General features: G+C 39.0%; 3 protein-coding genes and 1 pseudogene across 5 annotated transcripts; 2 read left to right on the top strand and 2 right to left on the bottom strand.

Moving 5' to 3' along the window:
• The first annotated feature begins 614 nt into the window (after window positions 1-614).
• LOC147291560 (uncharacterized) lies at window positions 615-2877 on the top strand. 2 transcript variants are annotated; one of them, XM_086235664.1, is made up of 4 exons: window positions 615-736; window positions 832-951; window positions 1057-1214; window positions 1615-2877. In XM_086235664.1, the coding sequence occupies exons 2-4, from the start codon at window positions 842-844 to the stop codon at window positions 2580-2582; spliced, it is 1236 nt and encodes a 411-aa protein (XP_086091790.1). In that variant the 5' UTR covers window positions 615-736; window positions 832-841; the 3' UTR covers window positions 2583-2877. The 2 variants fall into 2 exon arrangements, with proteins under 2 accessions (XP_086091790.1, XP_086091791.1); XM_086235665.1 differs by having other exon boundaries at window positions 647-736; window positions 838-951.
• A 3097-nt stretch (window positions 2878-5974) lies between these two features.
• LOC147291559 (MATH domain and coiled-coil domain-containing protein At3g58220-like) lies at window positions 5975-7672 on the top strand (annotated as a pseudogene). The gene is made up of 4 exons (XR_015121265.1): window positions 5975-6145; window positions 6247-6339; window positions 6445-6602; window positions 6790-7672. The product of XR_015121265.1 is annotated as an MATH domain and coiled-coil domain-containing protein At3g58220-like (transcript).
• A 757-nt stretch (window positions 7673-8429) lies between these two features.
• LOC147291558 (condensin-2 complex subunit CAP-D3-like) lies at window positions 8430-14968 on the bottom strand. Its single transcript, XM_086237439.1, is given in 10 exon segments — window positions 8430-9307; window positions 9552-9726; window positions 9813-9939; window positions 10052-10166; window positions 10261-10348; window positions 10486-10577; window positions 10707-11201; window positions 11901-12469; window positions 12472-12625; window positions 13400-14968. Coding segments are annotated over 10 exon segments (4041 nt in total). The 5' UTR covers window positions 14924-14968; the 3' UTR covers window positions 8430-8605.
• A 2429-nt stretch (window positions 14969-17397) lies between these two features.
• On the bottom strand, window positions 17398-20057 carry LOC147291557 (MATH domain and coiled-coil domain-containing protein At3g58370-like). Its single transcript, XM_086237704.1, has 4 exons — window positions 19933-20057; window positions 19530-19699; window positions 18027-18203; window positions 17398-17897 (listed from the first exon to the last, which is right to left on the bottom strand). Exons 1-4 carry the CDS (start codon window positions 20055-20057, stop codon window positions 17398-17400), a joined length of 972 nt encoding a protein of 323 aa, XP_086093830.1.
• Between the last annotated feature and the right edge of the window lie 1434 nt (window positions 20058-21491).

Raw genomic sequence — 21491 nt, 5'->3', positions numbered from 1 at the left:
AAACTAACCTTTTTTTTTTTTTTTTTTTTTCACTTTGCCCTTTTAAAGTTAAATATTCTTACTTTACCGTCCGAATTTTATAAATAAATCTTATTAGACTATTTACGTCTAACTCCATCTATTTTGTCGTTAAAAGAGCTGACGTGGCAAATCAATAGTAGGCGCCACGTCAGCTTTTTTAACGGACTAATAGATAGAGTTGACGAAAATAGTCATTTGTAAAGTTTGGGGGGTAAAGTGATAAAAAAAAGTTAGTTTCAAAGAGCAAATTCGCAAATAAGCCTTAAAAATATTAAAACATATTCAAGTTTAGTCTCATTTTAAAGATCTCGAGATCTTCGAGCAACTTGGTATTCAGCCACCGCCCAATTAGTTCTCAGTATAACATGTGTCTGGCAAAATTACTCATGTTCAATCTCAGCTGAAGAGAGAGTGAGGCTCTCAAAAATTACTATGTATGAGTTAGGCTCTCAAAATTTTGTCCCATTGAAAAGGCCCAACACCCCACAAATCCTCCAATAACAGAGGCCCAAAACCCATGGGGAGGGGAGTCAAAATGGACCTAGGGCCAAAATCATCTAAACTCCAAAAAGAGGGTAAATGTCCCAAAGTCTCTGCTTTTTATACAAAAAGAAAACCCTTTTTATGCAAAAAGTCGCTCTATTTGGCCATTGAAGTCACGGCCGTGGCATCTCTGCAGATTCTTCTTCACCAACTTTGATTCGTCGATTGGAAGGTATGTTTGAGTTCATGGGTCTTCTAAAATTGTTTCTGATGTGTGATATTCGGTGTTCTCTATGCTGATTTGTTGCTCACTGTTTGTGGGTTTAGTGTTAGAATAATGGGGGAGCTTGTATCTGTGGCATTCACTTGGAGAATTGATAACTTCTCTACTAAGTTAAAAAGCCGCAAGTACTACTCTAAGGATTTCGTCATCGGTGATTTCAAATGGTATTTGGAGTATCTCCTACTATTCAAATATAGGCTTTGAAATTTTTGTGCTTTATGTGATTATATGTGTAATTGGTTATGGACTTGCCTTGGTTGTTTGATCAGGAGGATCCTTATATTTCCAAAGGGCAACAACGTAGATCACTTGTCCCTGTATTTGGATGTTGCCGATTCTTCAAGATTGCCATCTGGGTGGACTCGATATGCCGAGTTCAGTTTGACCGTGGTTAATCAGGTTCACAGAAAAGATTCAGTCACAAAGGGTATTTTCTTTACTCTCCATGTTGTTTATTTCGCATTCTATATTTGTGTTTTGGTCTGCTGTACTTTATGGCAAGGGCTAATTTATTAAAGGAAATTGTCATTTGCCTCAACTATTTTTCCCAATTTTTGTTTCCCAAACTTACGTGTCATCAATTTTGAGACAGGGTTTATCTTTTTCTTTCTTATGTTTTATTATTTTTCATTAGTAGAGTCCTAAGTTGGGAAAGAAGATTTTATTAAATGGAATTGTGGTTCTTGCATCCTGTTATGGAGGTTTCTCTTTGATTCAGTCTCACACTTCCTTGTTCCTTCACTAGTTACTCTTTTCCTACTTTCTTAATGTGATTCTTTCATCCTGTTATGGAGGTTTCTTCTTATCCTTGATTTTTTATTTTATAGACACTAAACATCATTTCCGTGCAAGTGAGTGTGACTGGGGCTTCACATCATTTATTCCTCTGAGTGAGCTTTGCGACCCTGGTAGAGGGTTTATTGTGAATGATGTATGTATTATTGAAGCCGAGGTCTCAGTCCGTAAGGTTGACATTAAGATTGTAGAAGGCCGAGGAAGTGTAAATTCTGAACCCCCAGAGCTCTCAGAGCAGGACGGTCAAAGGCAGGAACCTCCAAATGTGGATTCTGAACAGGTGCTTGTCTTGCAAGATGCTCCAAGTTCTGCACAAGTGCAAACAGAGGTGGATTCTGTCGAAGTTCCACACTCTTCAATTGCACTTACAACACCTAGTTCTGAAGAAGTGCTTGCTTTCCAGGATGCACCGAGATCTGAACAAGTTTGCACTGAGCCTACTGATATTCATGTTGACCCTTCCAAAGTCAAGGAACATGAGGAAGTGCCCCCAAACCCAGCTGGCAAGCTTGTGGATTTCAGGGGTTTAGGACAAATAGAAAATGCTTTTGTTCCACTGCTAGAGGAAGTATGTTCGTGGCATCCTTCGTTGATTGAGTGCCAACAAAAGAGAAGTCGTATATATACTGAATGGGCATTCACAGCTTTGGGTCGACTCCTGCATTTTTTGAAGACTACAAAGATTAAGGATATGACCGAGGATGCATGCAAGCACCTTCAACTTTTGTGGGAGGAGCTTGAGACCTTTAGATTTGACTTGGCTTGGCTGGAGCCTCATGTTCAATCCGCTTTGGGTATGAAGAAGTTTGTGGAAAGGGCAGGACAAGTGAAGAAAATGAGGGAGGATGCGGATGCTTTGGAGATTGAAACAAAAAAGCTAAGGGCTAAACTAGCTGTTGCAGAGGTAGATCTTGAGGTAGCAAAAAGAGACTTGATGAAAGCAGAAGAACTTTTTGGGGAGACAAATATGGATGGTGAGCTAGGTTATGGGAGCCGTTAGCTTTATTGTAGAATTGTCTATTTGATGTGAAAAGGATGTGCAATGTGCACACATTTTCGAAATATATAAGTGCTTGCATTCTAGGCTTCTAGCTATGTGTTATAATATGACTTGATATTATAAGAATATTAGAATATTGCAATTTCTTTTAGGGAGTGACTAGCATGTTGAACTTTTTTTTTCTTCTTCTTTTTTCTAGAATTCATTCACTTTGACATGGTTTGTCTCATGATCCCATCAAGTGATATCAGACATGTTGAAGGACCCTGTAAATTTTTTGTTCCATGTACCAGACGCCAAGCTGGTAAAAAGACACAACGACCAAAACAAAAAAGCAAGTCACTCAAAGTTGCACTAGAAAACATATTAAAGTAAAGCCTGTTCAGTAATGTTTTTGTTTTCTTTTTAGTTTTCAGATTAAGTTAATTATACAAACACCCCTGAGGTAGTTTATGATCCCTCTGAAACCCTTTGTTGCAAAATTCAGAATCGAATTGGTATGTGGCTAGTAGGGTCTTGGGAGATAGAGAAACCACCTCTACATCTGGAACTGCAAGACCACCCAAATGTCAAATAACCCAAAAATGGCAGAAAACCAAATACCAAACCAGATAAAGAGTATGAAATTTGTATCAAATGGATTTTGGGCTTTTTTTATTTTTTAATACCAAACATTCCTTGTAGGTTATACTTTTTCTTGGTGGTGCATTTGGGAGGAGTAATTTGGTTACTAGAGGAAGAAGCAGCAACTTCTCCTGAAGCTGTGGACGAATTACCCAAGTCAGTGGGCAACTGGGCATCAGGACTAAAAATTTTAACTACTGGCTTTTTCATTTTTGTTACTGTTAGAGCACCACCGATGGATGGAGCAAATGTATAGGCCAAAAGTGCCCTTTTATTAACCCATGTGGCATTTTGATATGAAAATTTGCTACTTCAAAAATTTGTCACCCAATAAATAAGGCAAGTAATTAGAGGTATTAGAATTGATGAAATAATGAAGTTGTTAGATTTTTTTATTGGTTGAATAGTAAGTGGGTCCCAATTTGCACTAATTTGACATGGCACCACAAATAAAATTTGCCTTATCATTTGCCCCATTCATTAGAGTCCCAAAATCTGACATGGCACCACAAATAAAATTTGCCTTATCATTTGCCCCATTCATTGGAGTCCCAAAATCTGACATGGCACTACAAATAAAATTTGTCTCATCATTTGCCTCATCCATTTATGATGCTCTTAAATCAAGGAAATATAGAAAAACATAATCTCAAACTTTTAGCCAAGGAATGAAATTTCGTTTTTTTGGGTCACCGAAATTTTATCACATACCCAATTGTTTTCGGTAATTATTTTGGCGAAATTTCGGAAATTTCGCGAAATTTCGGCGAAATTGGCGAAATTTCGCCGAAATTTGGGGGCTGGTTTCGGGAAAATTGGCAAAATCTTCGATCCGCCGCCGTGCGGGGTCGTCGGAGCCAGGGAAGCACATGGGCAGACTCACCGTGATGAGAGGAAGACAACCCAGGTGATGGGAGGTCGCGTCGTCGCCGGAAAAGTGAGATCGCCGCCGGAGCTCCAAGGATCGGCCTCAGCTGGTTCGCGACTCGGGGGAGGTTTCTGGGCTGCGCCGCCACCAGGGGGAGGAAGAAGGAAGAACGGCGAGGAGATCTGGGCCGGTCCCGTTGCCAGCCATGGCTGGACGCGCCGCCACGCGCCGGTGGCAGGCGCGGCGAAGGTGAGGCACGCGAGAGAGAGAGAGAGAGAGAGAGAGAGAGAGAGAGAGAGAGAGAGAGAGAGAGAGAGAGAGAGAGAGAGAGAGAGAGAGAGAGAGAACCAGGAGAGAGGAGAGAGAATGGGATAAAAATCTGGTTTTTGGGTTTTAAAACCCCTTTTGTAAAAATTACAAAATTGCCCTTTACTTCAAATGTCCGTAACTTTCAAACCATAACTCCGATCGACGCGTGCTACGTGTCTACGAACTCGTGAACTCGAGACCTATCCAACGTGCCCAAAGTCCGAATCAAAAGTCCACTAAATTTAAAAGTTAACTTTGGGTCAAGCCTAATTTAAAACAAAAATAATTAAATAATTAAAATTAAATTAAAACCTTTTTAAATTTCAAATAAATTCTCAAAATCCTTAAAATAAATTCTCAAAATATTTAAAATAATTATTTGGAAAATACAGGGTCTCACAGAAAAGGGGCTGGGAGGGGCTGGGTGAGGGGGGGTGTGTCGGGGATGGACTGGGTTGGGGGGAGAGAGGCAGGGGGCTGGTGCTTGGTGGGGAAGAATACCCTAAAGGGCCTAAATCATAATATCTTATACCATATGGTCCATATCTTAAAGAACATACAGTATATAGAGTTTAGTGCATAGATTATAGAGTATAAAGAGTATTAGAATATATAGAGTATATAGGGTTTAGTATTAGGGTTAGTGTATAAATTATAGAGTATAAAGAATATACTGATTTCATTATTCATTATACTAATTTTGTTTAACAGTTTTTGCCTCCAACGCGCATTATATTCATCTTATATCACATGAAACCTATTATATAATTTGGTTTCTTCAATGTTTTTTATTAATATAGTAGATAATATGTTAAATAAACATATGGTCAAGTTTCATTCAAAATTTCCATATTTTGATAACAATTTCCGTCGTTTTTATCTAATTTTATCGAAATCGAAATTTTAATCGAAATTTCCACGAAAATTTCCGTCGAAATTTCCATCGAAAATTTCCTTGAAACCGAAATTTTACTCCTTGCTTTTAGCTACATTTGGGTTGAGTCGGCATCGCTTTCTTTTTGGGCGGTAGAAATTAAAAAGTTAATTGCATTTTTTAAGGGCAAATAAGGAAAAGGGATTTATGTTTTTAAAGAATTAAATACTTTTACTTTTATGTGTAAGTAATGGACATGTAGGATGAGGAGAAGGGAAAAGGGAGAAGGTAGAAGGTGTATGGAGAATGTTAGAGTGAATATGATTCCAAATTATTGTACATTGTGTTCTGTGTTGGTTTAGTTTATTTTTTACATGTATATGTAACAAAAATACCAAAAACATTTGTATAAATATATCATTTTTATACAATTTTAGAATGAAAATTGTCCAAACCTGTCAATTTGAGATACAAATATAATTCAGAATCTTCTTTAGAGGTATCGGCAATGAATTAGAACTTAATAATATCGATTTATATAAATACATTTATACAGATAAAAAAAAAAAAAAAAAAAAAAGGTTCTGTATTGAATCAAATGCTATATCTACTATGGGATATGGATAGAGAAAGAGGAAAAACCAAAGATTTCACATAGGACTTTTGATAGAAAGAAAACTAATAAACTTGAGAAAAAATAAAAGTTGCAGATTATACATTTATACCTCCCAGGCTCCCACCACCACTCTGATCCCCCTTTGGGGCAAGGATTCTAGCCACCAAGTTGCCAAGCCAAGGATGAGGATTAGGGTTTTGCACTTATAAAGGAAGAGATTATTGAGTTACAGACGGTGCCGTCTCCGTGAACTTTGATTTGTTGATAAGAAGGTATGTTTGAGTTAATGGGTCTTCTAAATTTGTTTATGTTGTGTGATTTTAAGTGTTATATATGCCTGATTTTTTGTTCATTGTTTTTGGGTTTGAGTTAGAATCATGAAGGAGCTTGTATGTTTGACAATCGACAACTTCTCCAAGTTCGACAAGCATTCCTCTGATGTTTTCGTCGTCGGTGATTTGAAATGGTAGTTTTGAGTATCTCCTACTATAGATTGACATGATTTAAACTTTTGTGCTTTTTGAGATTATATGTGTAATTGGTTATGGACTTGCCTTGGTTGTTTGATCAGGAGGATCCTTATATTTCCAAAGGGCAACAACGTAGATCACTTGTCCCTGTATTTGGAAGTTGCAGATTCTTCAAAATTGCCATCTGGGTGGACTCAACATGCCAAATTCAGTTTTACCGTGGTTGATCAACTTCAAAGCAGAAAATCATTCACAAGGGGTATTTTCTTTACTGTTCATAACCAATTTACTGTTTACTTCCCATTTATGCTGGTGTTTTCGTCTGCTTTCTTTTCACATTATGGAAAAGGCTAATTTATTGAATGGAATTGTGGTTCTTGCATCCTATTATGCAAGTTTTTTCTCCGACTCAATCTCACACTTTCATTCGTATTTTGATTTTATAGTGGCCCGACATAAGTTCAGTGCAAGTAGTTTAAGCTGGGGCTTCACATCATTCATGACTTTTGAGTGAGCTTCATGACCCTAGCAAAGGAGGTATTGTGAATGATATATGTATTATTGAAGCCGAGGTTGAACTCAGCAAGGTTGTTAAGATTGTAGAGGGCCAAGGAACTGGAAATTTAGCAAAAAAAATGCAGGAAGGTAAAAGTCAGGGACCTTCAAATGCTTGCACTAATCCTACTGATAGCACTGTTGACCAATCCATAGTCAAGGAAAATGAGGAAGTGCGGTCTGCCCAAGTTGGAAATCTCATGGATTTCAGGGGCTTAGTGAAAATAGAAAAAGCTTTTGTTCCACTACTGGATGAAGTATGTTCATGGCATCCTTCTTTGATTGAGTGCCAACTAAAGAGAAGTCGTATGTTTACTGAATACTCATTCACAGCTTTGGGTCGAGTCTTACATTTTTTGAAGACTAAAAAGGTGAAAGATATGACCAACGATGCGCATGAGCACCTTCAACTTTTATGGGAGGAGCTAGAGACCTTTAGATTTGACTTGGCTTGGCTGGAACCTCATGTTCAATCTGCTTTGGGCATGAAGAAATTTGTGAAAAGGGCAGAACAAGTGCAGAAAATGAGAGAGCGTGTGGCTGCTTTGGAGATTGAAACAAAAAGACTAAGAGCAGAGGTAGATCTTCAGGCAGCAAAAAGAGAATTTGCAAAAGCTGAAGGCTTTGGTGAGACAAATATGGATAGTGAGCTAGGTTATGGGAGACATTAGCTTTATTGTAGAATTGTCTCTTTGATATGAAAAAGATGTGCAATGTATGCATGCATGCAAATGCAAAAATGGACTTCTTTCAATTTCGAAATATATATGAAGTGCTTTCATTCTAGGCTTCCTGCTATGTGTTAATAATATGTCATAATATTATAAGATTATTAATTAGAATATATAGTGCAATTCCTTTTAGGGAGTGACTAGCATGGTTGAACTTTTCCTTTCGATCTTCTTCTTCTTTCTAGAATTCATTCACTTTTCCTATTTTTTGGTCATTGAATCTTCATCACTTGAACACTTGAAAGCCTCCTGGTTCAGAAGGCTTACTATCTTAAATGCCTCTTCTAAACCAAGAGCCTTGTTCTTATCAGTATGGACTTTCAATGACAATTTCCCATAAGTCTTCCTAATGTCCACAACTACACCAAGAATGGCATAATAGTCGTTGTTTCACTTAACCTGCCTAATCAATTGAACATGCTCTTCGGCATAACTCCGCTCCACATTCAAGCACCAAGTCTAATTTTGCTCACCACCATAAATCGTCATCCATCAAATTAGAGCCTGCCATGTCAACATGGTGCAAAGGACCAAAAATGCGATCCCTTTTGTTTTAGGATCATGGACAATGGGCTTTTGCAATTTAACACGCGATCCAAAACTTGGAGGTCCTATTAGGCCCGTGAATAATTTGGGTTCAGAATGATCCATAACAAAGCCTGGCCCATTTACATAAGTGTCCAACTGCCCATGATATTTGGTTGTGGATAATGAACATGACATGACAAAATGGGCCAAAAAAAAAAAAAAACATGACAAAAACAGACAAACAAGGAACTGGAAGCAATACACAAGAAGGATCAGAGAGTAAAGTTTCATTGATTTACAGAACACGATTATGGGTTACATCACGTATTAGCAGTCTGTTTACATTTACAATGAAGTATGAAGAAGACCAAACAAGTACACAAAATCAACTTGCAGTCTTTTATGGTGAAGTTTGGAAACCTGTTTTTAAGGTGATGGGGTAACTAGTTCAGTTCTCTTCATCAAAGTCAAAATTCTGTCTTCTCCTCACCGATTCCAACACTTCTAAGCGAAGATCACCCCGAGAGCTACGTCCTCCTTGGCATGTCTTGAGTTTAGGCGACCTCAAAGCACTAAGAGGTGGCGTCTGTTTACCCTTGTTCACTTCCTTGAGCACTAACCGTGCTGTGGCTTCTGCAGCTGCATCTGCCATTGCTGAAGCCAATTGTGCGTCACCTTGCAATATGCTGCTGGACTTGTTCTGGACACATCTTCCATTGGCAATGTTAGAAACGCCGGGAGAGTTAAAGATAATTGTTTTTTTGTTGTTGGCAACAGCCTCAGCGGCTGTTGATTTAACCTTTGCTGTTTCATACTTCTGTATATCATATATTAGCTCCTTTTGGAGCTGCTTATCAGCAACCAATATGTCTTCGATCTCATTTTTGCAATCTTTAAGGATGATCTGGAGGCACTCCATGAGGGAGCCTATAAGGGGGCTGTTTTTGCTTTCCAATAGCCGTTTCAGCTCAATAAAGATGGGTACTGTGTTTTGGATGAGGCCCTTTCTGACGGCTTGAGTTATAGCCCTTCCCTTAGCAGATGCTCCACCATTATCACCACCTTCTTCACCAATGTCTCCACTGTCAGATGATGATCCGCGATTGGATGGGATTCGGATCTCCTTACAGGCAAGAATTTGGAAAACATCCTGCTCCAGATATTTAGAAAACATATTAAAAAAAGAAAAGAAAAGGCAAGTATCAAACACAAACACGTTAATAACTAGCCAGGTTTAAAAGGGGAGCTAAATCAGAGAATCTAGAAACATATTTACTATGGAACTCAGTAAAAAGCTGAAAAAGAGATGAAAGGTATAGATATCCTAAAATAAGTTCAATTGGGTAAACAAATACGCCAATAAGTTCTATATCTGAACATCAAGAGGCAAATACCTGCAGAACAGACTGCCCGGTAATATCATCTATATTCAGCATACCATCAGATGCTGCAGCAAGAATCTCTGCACATAACTTTGCAAAGGTAGCCAATAAGTGCTCTGGAGCCATTTGTTTTAGCAAAGAAACATAGATGTGCATTCTTTTGGACCTCGACCTTTCATCATTGCCCCTGGAAACAATAACATAAAGTAGATATAAAAGATAATCTCATTTACAAAACTATTGTACCTTCTGGTTGATTATGGACACACCTACCTGATGGAAAAAAGTCGGCTCTCTGCTCGTGAGCCATGAGCATCACTATGTCCATTGTGGGCATGGCAGTCATTCAGAACAAAAATTGCTTCTACAAAACTGTTATATCCTAGGAGAGGTGCCTTGACTGAAAAAAATAAAAATAAAAAAACAAAATCATGCAGAATGGTCAAAGCTGAATGACAAACTTATAAACCAATTTACAATTGCAATATGATAGCGAGAGGAAAACTTGTAACCTTTCAAAATGTTGCTGAAAAGAAAATTGGCAAGCTGCCTTATCTTTTCTGACTCATCAACAAGTGACAGAAGAAATCTAAGGAACAAAACTCCTCTCCACTTCACATAGTCCCTCTGAATATGACAATATAGTTTGAATATAGAATTAGTTGTCTACCTGGATTTTAATCATCAAAATGGAAATGTAAGGCATAACACCAACATATACCTGCAACAATCTTGAGAGCAGTAAAAATGTCTGTCTTCTTACAAGTTCGCATGGATCCCGCAGACACTTTGTGATCCTTGGTATGTAACTGTTGACTTCAAGAAAAACTATTCAGAAACTTAGAAAGCAAAAACAATATTTCACTTTAATTCTTCATATTTGATTTAAATATCAATGAGATTACTCAAATGTAATTCACTTAACGTAAAGTTTTACAGGTCTTACCAATCAACTAAAGCAGTATAGCGAACGCAAAAATCTGCCATCACCACTACCAGATTGTTGCGAAGGGCTGCACAATCACTCTTCTCAAGTTCCTACAGAAATCTTGTAAGATTTGGAACTCAATGGGTATTTATACACAAGGGAAAAAATTTAATTAACTCAATTGAAAATGCCAAGTGGAGGATCTTTAAACAAAAAGATGCACAAGTTGATGACCAAACCTGCACAAACAGAGGAATATAACTCTTTGCAATTTTTCCATCTGCAAGGCAAATCTTCCCCATAGTCAACCATGCTTGAATGTACAAAGAAGGGGCTGTCTGCTTTAGAGAGACTGTAGAGCCTGTAAATTTATTCACTTTTGGATCAGGATTCCCAGAAGTGATGGTGGTGTATAGTAGTGGAATGACGGTGTTCATATCAGCAGATGGACAAATGATGACCAAAGACCCAATGGTATAAACTGCTGTGACTGCTTGTGACAACAACCTGGACATGGCCATAGCTCTCTTGCCCTTTCTAGTCCCACTTATAGGCAGCGTAAAGTAGCCTCCTTTTCTGTTTGCATCTGAATCCTCCGAAATATACTTCTCTAAAATCTGAGAAGCTTTTGAGATAAGCTGGTGTACCCATTTCATAACAAGTGTATCGGCCTCCTCTGAATTTGAAGCCTTCTGCTTGCATAATGTTCTGAGTGCTTTTATATGAGCATTAACCTGTCATCAAGTAAAGCAACTAATTAAAAAAACACAAATTAAATAAAAGAGACAAGCAGAGAAGAAAACCCATAGATTTTAACCAGTTGGAGCTGACTTTGCATTTGTCTCCACGCACAGCTAATTTTATGGCCACAGTCTCATGGCTCATTGCACATCTCCCCACATATTGTCCCGAGTAGGCTCATAAAAGCAGCGCTCAGTCTAAGCATAGGACAGTTCCATTTATCTCAATTATTTGTTCAACATTTTCACCAAAATTGTTTCCCAAGTGACTCTTCTGATACAATCCCTAAAGCGAAATGAAATTCTGATTAGAGAGTATTTAATGGGGGCAATCTACTTGCTATTCGCTCTTCTTAATCATGCTAACAGGATGAACAGGAACAACTTTGCTCAGAGTGAAAAGCATGTTGTTTCCAGCTTCATAAAAAAAAAAAATTCAAAGTTATAGAATTCTGTTCATTCAGCTAGAAATCAATCAATATATGAAACAGGAATATCATAAGCAACTTCAGTCTCTCTATCCAGATAAGTCGAGCTTAACCAATGCAACTTGAGTAAGTGCACTAGCATACTCCAACCCTCGAGGCATACTAAAGGCAAAATAATGCACCAACCCATGAAGCATTGAAGAGGAGAAAAGAAGAAAAAAAAAATTATAGGAACAGATATGTTGTGATAGCAACTGATGAGTACCTCTGTTGAATGCATGTAGAACTTTTCAATTCTTTTAAGCAAGTTATGAGCTAAATTTGCTGCAAGTTCAGCAGGCAGCTCAACAGAAACATTAGAGATTGTTTGTAAGAGAAAAACACGATCCCCAGCCCAAGCAACAGAATTGGATTCTATACCCTCTTCCTCTTCAGGTGAATATCCTTGCACAAGTGGGCTCTGAGTCTCCCCTCCCACTCCATACTTGTCAAAGAGCTTCCAATGATGAAGCAGAAACTCCCAGTCCACTGCTTTCGCAAGGTATGCTGACACCTCTGATAGAAGAAACCAAGAACCAGGTGGGGCTGTCCATTTCTCTATTGGCATGGATTGACTCAGCCAGAGAGACTCAGATGTCTGTATGATATTCTGAAGTGCAATAGCAAAACTGTGCTTCAGCCGTTTCTTCTTTCCCAGGTTTTTGCAAATCTTCTTCACCCAAGGTGTCACCTCTCCATTGCAAATCTCTTTTAAAAGACTCAAAACACCTCCAGGAAGCACTGAGTCAACATCCATTTCAGAACCTTTTTCTTTGAGATTTGTATTATGAAGCAAACTACAGATTCAACTGTAGATACCCGTTCCAATACCAGTTCAAGAAACAAGTTCTCACATTCTTCTTGAATGCTAGACTCATTATCAGCTATTAAACATGGAACAGAATGTAGCCACTCCGTAGCCACGCTTGCATCCAGGAATGTTCTAAAGGCCTACAAAGTCAGTGCAGATGTCCAGCACATAAGATCAGGGAATTGCACAAGATAAATCCATACAGGCACAAGTCAAAAGGAAAAAGAAAATTGATGACGAGCAGAAACACCAACTCTAACGCAGGCATCCATGGTAATTTTAAAATAGAGAAAATTACAGATTTAGCACAGTTATTTTATCCTAAAACAACTTTTCATTATATGGAAGCCTATATGTGGGAAAAAAACTTAATCAAGTTTAAATTTTTTTTGGTGATCCATCAAGTTTAAATATATCTTGTTGAAACCATTAATATCTCAAAGTTTAGCCTAGTATGCTATCTTTCCATCAGCCAAAAGTATCAATACTAAAATTGATCCAAATTTTCAGCAAGTGCAGATGTGCTTATATGCAATGTGGTGGACAGAAATGTATCTGAGATTTTTCTATAAAACATTATCAGTTTTCTGAAAGTGTTTCTTACGAAGACAACCATTGTGAGTTGAGATTTGTGCCCCAGGTTGTTGGAAAGTAAAGGGCTATTCTTGGCATGGGAAGAAGTTAACAGGGCAACTTTTTTTAAGTACAAGATAAGTGTCTAAAAGTATATATTGTCACAAATATGAATAATCTATAGATGAGACTTGGGAGGCAACACAAAGTATTACAAGAAAATTAGATACCAAAATTTCTAACTTTAGCTACACCAATGCAAACCAATTAGATACTTCAAACTTTAACTAAAACATCAGTTAGATGAAGAACAACCAGATGAAACACAACAGAAAATTTACCACTGAAAGAGCTGAAACTGCTGTTTTACGTATGCTAACAAGTGGATCAGAACAAGCCATGCCCATAGTCTTGACCAAGGCTCCATCAAAGCCACTACCTAAAATGGCTATCAGCTTGGTAACCAAAAGAAATGCAGCCTTTCTCACAGCTGCCTTCTCATCCATGCACCTTTTCCTCAAAATTTCATTCATCCAACCCTCCGGCCTTTGATCAATTGCATTGCCAAACCCCATAACTTCTTTCAACACAGCCTGGCTCCTATCATCACTTGACAAGAAGCCCACCAGCTGTGACAAGTTTGACAAAGCACGGGCTCGAATTCCAGCACTTGCATCCAAACAGCGCTGAATCAAAGCCTCCAAGCATTTCACACCCAATGAATCCTTCACTTCACTATCTGAATTCAACCCCATTGTCTCTTTCAACGATGTCACTAGCACCAGAATAAGGTCAACAGCCAAGAGCCTCAAGCTAGCCTTCCCCTGCGTCATCTTCACTACATAATCCACAAACCCAATTTGGTCCTCAAATTCCATAACGCTTACAATCTCCATGATAGACTCCACAGCCAAAGCTCGAGGCTCAGACTTCTCCGGAGCCTTTTGGACCAAGTACCTCGGAAAATTCACCACTGCTTTCTTGACCCCATCAAGTTTCTTACTCACACTCATCATCCGATTTCTCACAAACCCCAATGCAAAAGTCCGAACTTGAGATTTATGCTGAAGAATCATTGGGGTCAATGACCTCAACACCTCGGCTGCAGTGCTTGCTTGGTCACCATGCTCAGGCAAAAACACTTTAAGCAAAATCCGTGAGCACAAATCAGTTAGTTTGTTATAACTTCCTGAATTACCACATACCTCAACTGCCATTACTGGAATTTCAGACACAGTTTGAACCAAAGACTGCAAACTATCTGGAAATCGGTCCAAATGAATCAAACCCATTACAAGTTCCAACCTTTCAAGAACAGGAAACAAGACCCTCACATCAAATTCACTCTCTTCACCATCACAGTCCTCATTGTAAGAACTCTGGGCACAATTCCTCCAACATTTCTTGGCGCGACCCTTCCTCTTCCTACTAGCGGCAATGTGGGACCCCTGGCTGGGTCCTCCAGGACCCGATTCGCCCGGTGGACGGCGCTTGAGGGACCGGCGAATGGACTGGAGGTGAGAGAGAAAAGCCATGGGAGTGAAGAGAGTGCAAACTGGGGAATTGGGTGAGAGAAGGAGAGAGAGGTAGACTTTGGAGGCTGAGAGGATGAAGTGGGTAGGACCCGAATCCATGACGGAGGCGATTGGATTGACGAGATGGGAAAGCGAGAGGGACTTGGAGGAGAGCTCGTCGCAGAGGCGGTCCATGAATTCAGGGCCATTGGCGCTGAAAGAGTCGTCTAAGAGGGTTTGGAGGTCGGAGAGGGTGGACTCGGAGATGGGCTTTGTTTGGGGGTTTGTGGGGTTTTCGAAGTGGCGGAGTTCTTCGAGCTCCGTGACTATTCGGGTTATGGCTTCTTCCATGGCTGAATAACTTTGAGGTCACCCGTCAGTGTCACTGTGAATATGAATGGCTGCAGGAAAGCCCCTCTCTCTCTGCCCTTGGCCATTGCTTTAAAAAAATTTATTTTCCCGCTTAATTGGATTGAACGTCGACTTATGAAACCAACCGTTTATTATTTTCGAAGGAAATTTTTTAAAAAGAAAATTCTGAATTTTTCTGTTAATTGTCAAGGTATTATTGGCTTGCGAATTTGAAACTTGAGAATGGATATGAGATTTTATTTCTATATTTGATAAGCACGTACACTTTAAGAATGTAATTATTTATTCTCATGTGAAGTATGGTTATGGCATTCCTATGAAATTCATTTGTGTACCAATTGGGATGTCATGTGTCACGCCCAAATTAATCCTTGGCATGTGAATACTAAAACCATTACATTTAATGAGTCAAAAAAAATATTATAAATACATTTCATAAATCATTTATTAAAACCTCTGTGTCCCACTGCCTCGTCTTTTCCACCCTGAATCCTTAACTTATTTAACCTGCAAAACCAGAAACCCTACACTACATTCATGGTGTATCGAGTTATATACAAACTCAGTAAGCTTGAAAGCTCGTATGATTGAAATATTTAAACATGAACCTCAAATATAATCAATTAATTGACATAAATCAATATTTTTTCAATTCCACCATAATCCACAATAATATGGAAACCCATTCCTGCAATTCAAAGCTTATTCAACAATAATTAACCTCAATACAGACATTTCACATAATAATCAATAACCTCAACCTCGTGGCATTCCACAATAACCCAATTATGCACTTAATGACAAGAACCAACATTCATTAATTCAATCTTAGGATCGAATCCTAGAATTACCGACCAATTTCTAGCTTACAAGAAAACAAACAAGTTAAACAACAAACAATTTCACTCACAGTGCAACCCAAGTCTTGGCTCGGTTGACCATTTCACGTTGACCACGTGAAATGACCAAAATGTCCTTCAACAACGCCTTTGCTTGGATTTCTAATCCGACAACCAAAATGGCATCGGGTTAAAATTCCCAAGCCAACACGACATGTTCAACAACAATTAATTCTCAGGGTTCACAACATAACGACTTGGTCGAAAAATTAACGGAATTAGGGTCGGTTGCCATGCACAATGACCACAAATTTCGCAAATTTGAGCTTTTAAATTAAAATTCGACCTGAATACATTAAACAAGCTGAGCAGGGATCAAACACAACAGTTATGAAACTAACCGTTCATTATTTTCGAAGAAAATTTTTTAAAAGGAAAAAGAAAAAAACAAAGTTCCACTTTATTCTCAATCTTTTCGAATTTTTCATGAATAATACGAAGAAAAAGATGATGATGTTTAAGTATTTGGCTGGCTTAAGTGGCGAGAGTGAGTGGGATAAGGAGTCAAAGATTATGATAGGTCCATGATTTGTTTCCCTCCAATGTCATAAAAAAATCGAAAATCCTGGGCATGTGAATACTAAAATCATTACACTTAATGAGCCAAAAGAAATATTATAAATACATTTCATAAATCATTTATTTAAACCACTGGGTCTCACTGCTTCGTCTTCTCCACCCTCAATCATTAGCTTTCTTAACTTGCGAAACCAAAAACCCTACACCACATTGATGGTGTACCAGGTTATACACAAACTCGGTAATTAAGCTCAAAAGCTTATATGAGTGAAATACTTAAACATGAACCTCAAATATAATCAATTTGACTTAAATCAATATTTTTCAATTCCACCACAATCCACAATAATATGGAAACCATTGTGGCAATTCAAAGCATATTCAACAATAATTAACCTCAATACAGACATTTCATATCATAATTAATAACCTCGTGGCATTCCACAATAACCCAATTATGACTTAATGCCAAGAACCAATTAACATCCATTAATTCAATCTTAGGATCCAATCCTAGAATTACCAATTTTTAGCTTACAAGCAAACAAGACTTGGCCGGAAAATGACCGAAATTAGGGTTGTCTGCGCATGGTGGCCACAGATTTTGCAAATTTGAGCTTTTAAATTAAAATTCGACCTGAATACGTTCAACAAGTTGAGTAGGGATCAAAACAACGGTTATGAAACCAACCGTTTATTATTTTCGAACAAATAGTTTATCGTTATAATTTTGGTTCTTAAATTTCGATATTCGCTAGCTAGATCACTACTACATTAAATCAAGAAATAGGATATATCCATGAAACTCAATATTTAACTCAAGTGAATGAGTGGAGAAATAAAAGAAAAAAAAAAGGAAAAGAAGAAGAAGAGGATTAATTGCAAGTTTGAGAAGGAGTTGCAATACTTTCATATTCTTAAAAGTTAAAACACAGAGGTAGGATGCAAGAATTACAAAATTCATAATAGTTGCAAGTTTGACTCCAATAACATATTGCATACATTGCCTACCTACAAGAAAATTCTACAATAAAGCTAAGGGATCGGATAACCTAGCTCACTATCCATATCCATCTCATTGGACCCTTCTTCTGCCTTTTTCAAGTCTTCTTTTGCTATCTCAAGATCCACTTCTACAGCAGCTAGCATAGCCTTCCGCCTCTTTATTTCGTTCTCCAAAACATCCACATCTTCTCTTAGCCTCTTCACTCTTCCTACCCTGTTCTTTATACCAAGAACAGATTGAACATGAGGCTCCAGCCAAGCTAAATCAAATCTAAATTTCTCAAGCTCCTCCCATAAAAGTTGAAGGCGTCCATGGGCATCTTCGGTCATATTCTTGACCTTTGTAATCTTCAGAAAATACAGGAATCGACCCAAAGCTGTGAATGCACGTTCAGTAAACATACGGCTTCTCTTCTGTTGGCACTCAATCAATGAAGGATGCCAGGAACAGGCTTCATCTAGCAATGGAACAAAAGCTTTATCTATTCGTCCTAAACCCCTAAAATCCATAAGCTTGCCATATGGGTTATCTTGGAATGGAGCCATTTGTATAGAACATGGTGCTTTAGGTAGCTTAGGTGCTGCTGAAGAGTCTGCAGAACCCACATTTGAAGGTTTCTTCTGACCTTTATATTCTTTGTCTGAGGGCTGAAAGGTACTGTTAGGAATGTCTTGGTCTTCAATCTTAACTTCAACCTTAAGGACAGCAACTGTGGCTTCAACAATGCATATGTCATTGACAAGATAGCCTGCACTGGAGTCATGAAATTTACTTAGAGGCATGAATGATGTGAAGCCCCAAGCGCTGTTGTTTTCTTTGAACACTTTTTGACTGTCTGAAATCAAAATATGAAGGATCACAAAAAGATTAGTGTATAGTACGTCTGCCCAATTGAAACGTTCCAGCTCTAAAATTAAAGTGTACGGTTCATATATACATACATGAATTCTATCAATTACGTGATACGCATAAAATTAAATATAAGAGCAGTTTTGTTCACCCCTTTAACTAAGGTGTATGTTCACCTCCCATTTAAAATACTGACATATATTTAAAAAGCTAGCATGAGTTAACCCATAAATATTTTATTATTATTTTGATTTTTTTTTTTTTCCCAAAAACCCGGTTCCCCCTTCTTTTCTCTCTCTCTCTCTCTCTCTCTCTCTCTCTCTCTCTCTCTCATCCCCAGCCCAGCCAAACACCTGCAACCATGAGTTAACCCAGAACATCTAGAAGCCAACCATCCCAAGAATGAACCAAAATATCTCCACCAGAAAAGAGAGAAAGTAGAGAAAGACAAATCAATAGGAAAACAAAAAGCCCAAATGGAAAAATCTAGCTGCAGGCTAGATATAGATAAGAAAAGACCCGAATCAAAATTGAGAGAAAAATTGTTTCTTGCCAGCAAGAAGACCACCATGCGTCAGAAAAGAGCAAGGGATGCTACAAAATCCCAAGGCAACCTCAGCCTTAACCCCTTTTGGACCAAAAAAGTCTTCAACCCAGTAACAAATTTTAAATGGTGGAAGTCATTGTTTATAGTAAAAAACCAAAAACCAAAAACCAAAAACAAAAAAATCAGATAAATAATTATTGTTATGGAGAGAAAGGAGCTAGTAGAAGAAAAAAAAAAGAAAAAAAAAAAGAGAAAAGGGGAAACGGGTTTTGGGGAAAAAAAAAATAATAAATAATAAAATATTTATGAGTTAACTCATAATTAACTTTCTAAACACATGTGAGTATTTTAGATGAGAGGTGAGCATACACCTTAGTTAAAGGAGGTGAGCAAAACTGCTCTCATTAAACATAAATTTATATTAATTTACACACATGTGTCATGTGTGTATATAAAAATAAACATGACACCAAATTAAAAAGACAGCTTCTTTCATTGTTTTATTAGGACAGGAACATTAGCCAGCTAGATGCATAATGTACGTATATATATAACAAGAGTATATATATAACAATGTGATCTGTAAGTTGGCCAACAATGTGATCTGAAGGGAGTACATAATTAACTATATATCACCAATTACATTTAGCCTTGCCAATTACCATAATGACCTCACCTCACAACAGGGTTAGGACTTAGCTAGGAGTTTAATCCTCTAAGAATTAAATTCATAAAGGGTAAAGAAATTAATCAATTAACACGTACCCTTTGTTATTGACTTGCTGCTGTCAATTTGATTAATGAGGGTCAAACTGAACTGGGCATATCCACTCCAGTCACACGGCAATGTTGAATTAGCATCTGCAAAAACCAAATACATCGCCAACTGTTTTTCTTGCTTTACATCTTTCCCCTTCGTATATATAAGGACTTGCCTGATTATCAAACCAATTACAATAACCAATTATATAATGACAAATTATATAACAACAAATATATATATATTTTTATCAAAATTTTCTTCGAACCAAACTAGAGTGTATAACACAAGATAAACCAAAGCGATAGCGATTGAGGTGGTGAGTTATGCCATTACATGCAAACTCTTGGCATAATAGAAAATGAAATAGAAAGGGAAACGACGCTGAAGAAATACGTAGCTATGTACCATTTAAAACCACCGACGATGAAAACGTCAGAGAAATGCTTGTCGTTGTTCAAGTTAGAGAAGTTGGTAATTCTCCAAGTGAATGTTCCACACAGAAGGTCCTCATCCTCTTCTTTGCTCTTCATCTCTGCTAAGCTCAAACCCACATATAACAAAAAGTGAGCTCAAACCCACATATAACACCAAGTATGGCACAACAGAACTAGCTTAGAGAGAGAGAGAGAGAGAGAGAGAGAGAGAGAGAAAGAGAGAGAGAGAGAGAGAGAGAGAAAGTATGGATAAAAGGGCAGAGAAATTAATTAGAATTTTCAGAGACACATTTTGAAATGGTGGCCTTTCGTTTCTCATAGTTTCCCTTTCCCAGCTTTTTCTTTTTGGTAAAAAGAGTGAACTTAATAATTAAAATTCAGGCAACTAAATAAAAATGCTCAAACGCTAGCTTGCACACTTTCCCAGCTTGGGAAGAGAGACAGTCAATGTTTACTATATATGAGTATTTGAGACGACGTGGGGGTAAAGGTTAATGATGGTTTTAAGGTTAAACTCTTGTACTTTGGTAATTTTTGAGTGTTGCTATTTGCACACCCTAAATCTCTCTTTGCACACCCTTTCTTGAAAAAAAAAAAAAAAAACTCAAGGGAAAAGACCATTTGGCCATTCCCTCACCCACACACCCCATCCATTTTTCTTTTTGCACACCCTCCCTAAACAGAAAAAAAAAACACACACACACCCAAAACTCACACACCCCATCCCCATCTCCCCCCCCCCCCCGTACACACCCCCTCCCCACCTCTCCACCATGCTGCACCACCCTCCCCGCGCGCAGCACCACCACCGTGGGCCCACCACCCTGCTGCACCACCCTCCCCGCGCCCACCACCATGCTGCACTACCCTCCCCGTGCGCAGCACCACCACCTTGCGCCCACCAGCATGCTGCACCACCCTCCCCGCGCGCAGCACTACCACCGTGCGCCCACCACCCTGCTGCACCACCCTCCCCGCGCCCACCACCATGCTGCACTACCCTCCCCGCGCGCAGCACCACCACCTTGCGCCCACCACCCTGCTGCACTACCCTCCCCGCGCGCAGCACCACCACCTTGCGCCCACCACCCTGCTGCACCACCCTCCCCGCGCGCAGCACCACCACCGTGCGCCCACCACCCTGGTGCACCACTCTCCCTGTGCCCACCACCATGCACCACCCTTCTCTCTCCTCCCTGCTGCACCACCCTCCCCGCGCCCAACCCAGCCCCGACCACCCCAGCCCTCCAGCCACCGCGCGCAGCGCTCTCTCTCTCTCTCTCTCTCTCTCTCTCTCCTTCCCTCTCTCCTCTCACCCAGCAGACAGCCAAACAAATTAAAAAAAAAAAAAAAAAGTTGCAGCGGGTTCGGCGGACCAGTGCCGAACCCGGTGGTTTCGTTCGACAGGTACCCGCCGAATAGAATAGGATTGTTCGGTGGGTACTTACCAAACGAAACCATCGGGTTCGGCACTGGTCCGCCGAACCCACTCCATTTTTTTTTTTTTTTTTTAAGTTATCTTCTCTCCGG

This window comes from Dryas octopetala, chromosome 3 (assembly GCF_963921425.1).
Source record: "Dryas octopetala chromosome 3, drDryOcto1.1, whole genome shotgun sequence".
NCBI classification, from domain to species: Eukaryota; Viridiplantae; Streptophyta; class Magnoliopsida; order Rosales; family Rosaceae; genus Dryas; species Dryas octopetala.
Note: the sequence above shows the minus strand (reverse complement) of the source record. Positions and strands in the feature narration are given on the sequence as shown.

Coding starts and splice junctions, on each gene's coding strand:
- LOC147291560 (XM_086235664.1), top strand. CDS start 842: ATGGGGGAGCTTGTATCTGTGGCATTCACTTGGAGAATTGATAACTTC. Junction 952..1,056: donor GTCATCGGTGATTTCAAATG/GTATTTGGAGTA, acceptor TTGTTTGATCAG/GAGGATCCTTATATTTCCAA. Junction 1,215..1,614: donor AAAAGATTCAGTCACAAAGG/GTATTTTCTTTA, acceptor TTTATTTTATAG/ACACTAAACATCATTTCCGT.
- LOC147291557 (XM_086237704.1), bottom strand. CDS start 20,057: ATGAAGAGCAAAGAAGAGGATGAGGACCTTCTGTGTGGAACATTCACT. Junction 19,700..19,932: donor ATCGTCGGTGGTTTTAAATG/GTACATAGCTAC, acceptor TTTGATAATCAG/GCAAGTCCTTATATATACGA. Junction 17,898..18,026: donor AGACCAAGACATTCCTAACA/GTACCTTTCAGC, acceptor CTCCATTCCAAG/ATAACCCATATGGCAAGCTT.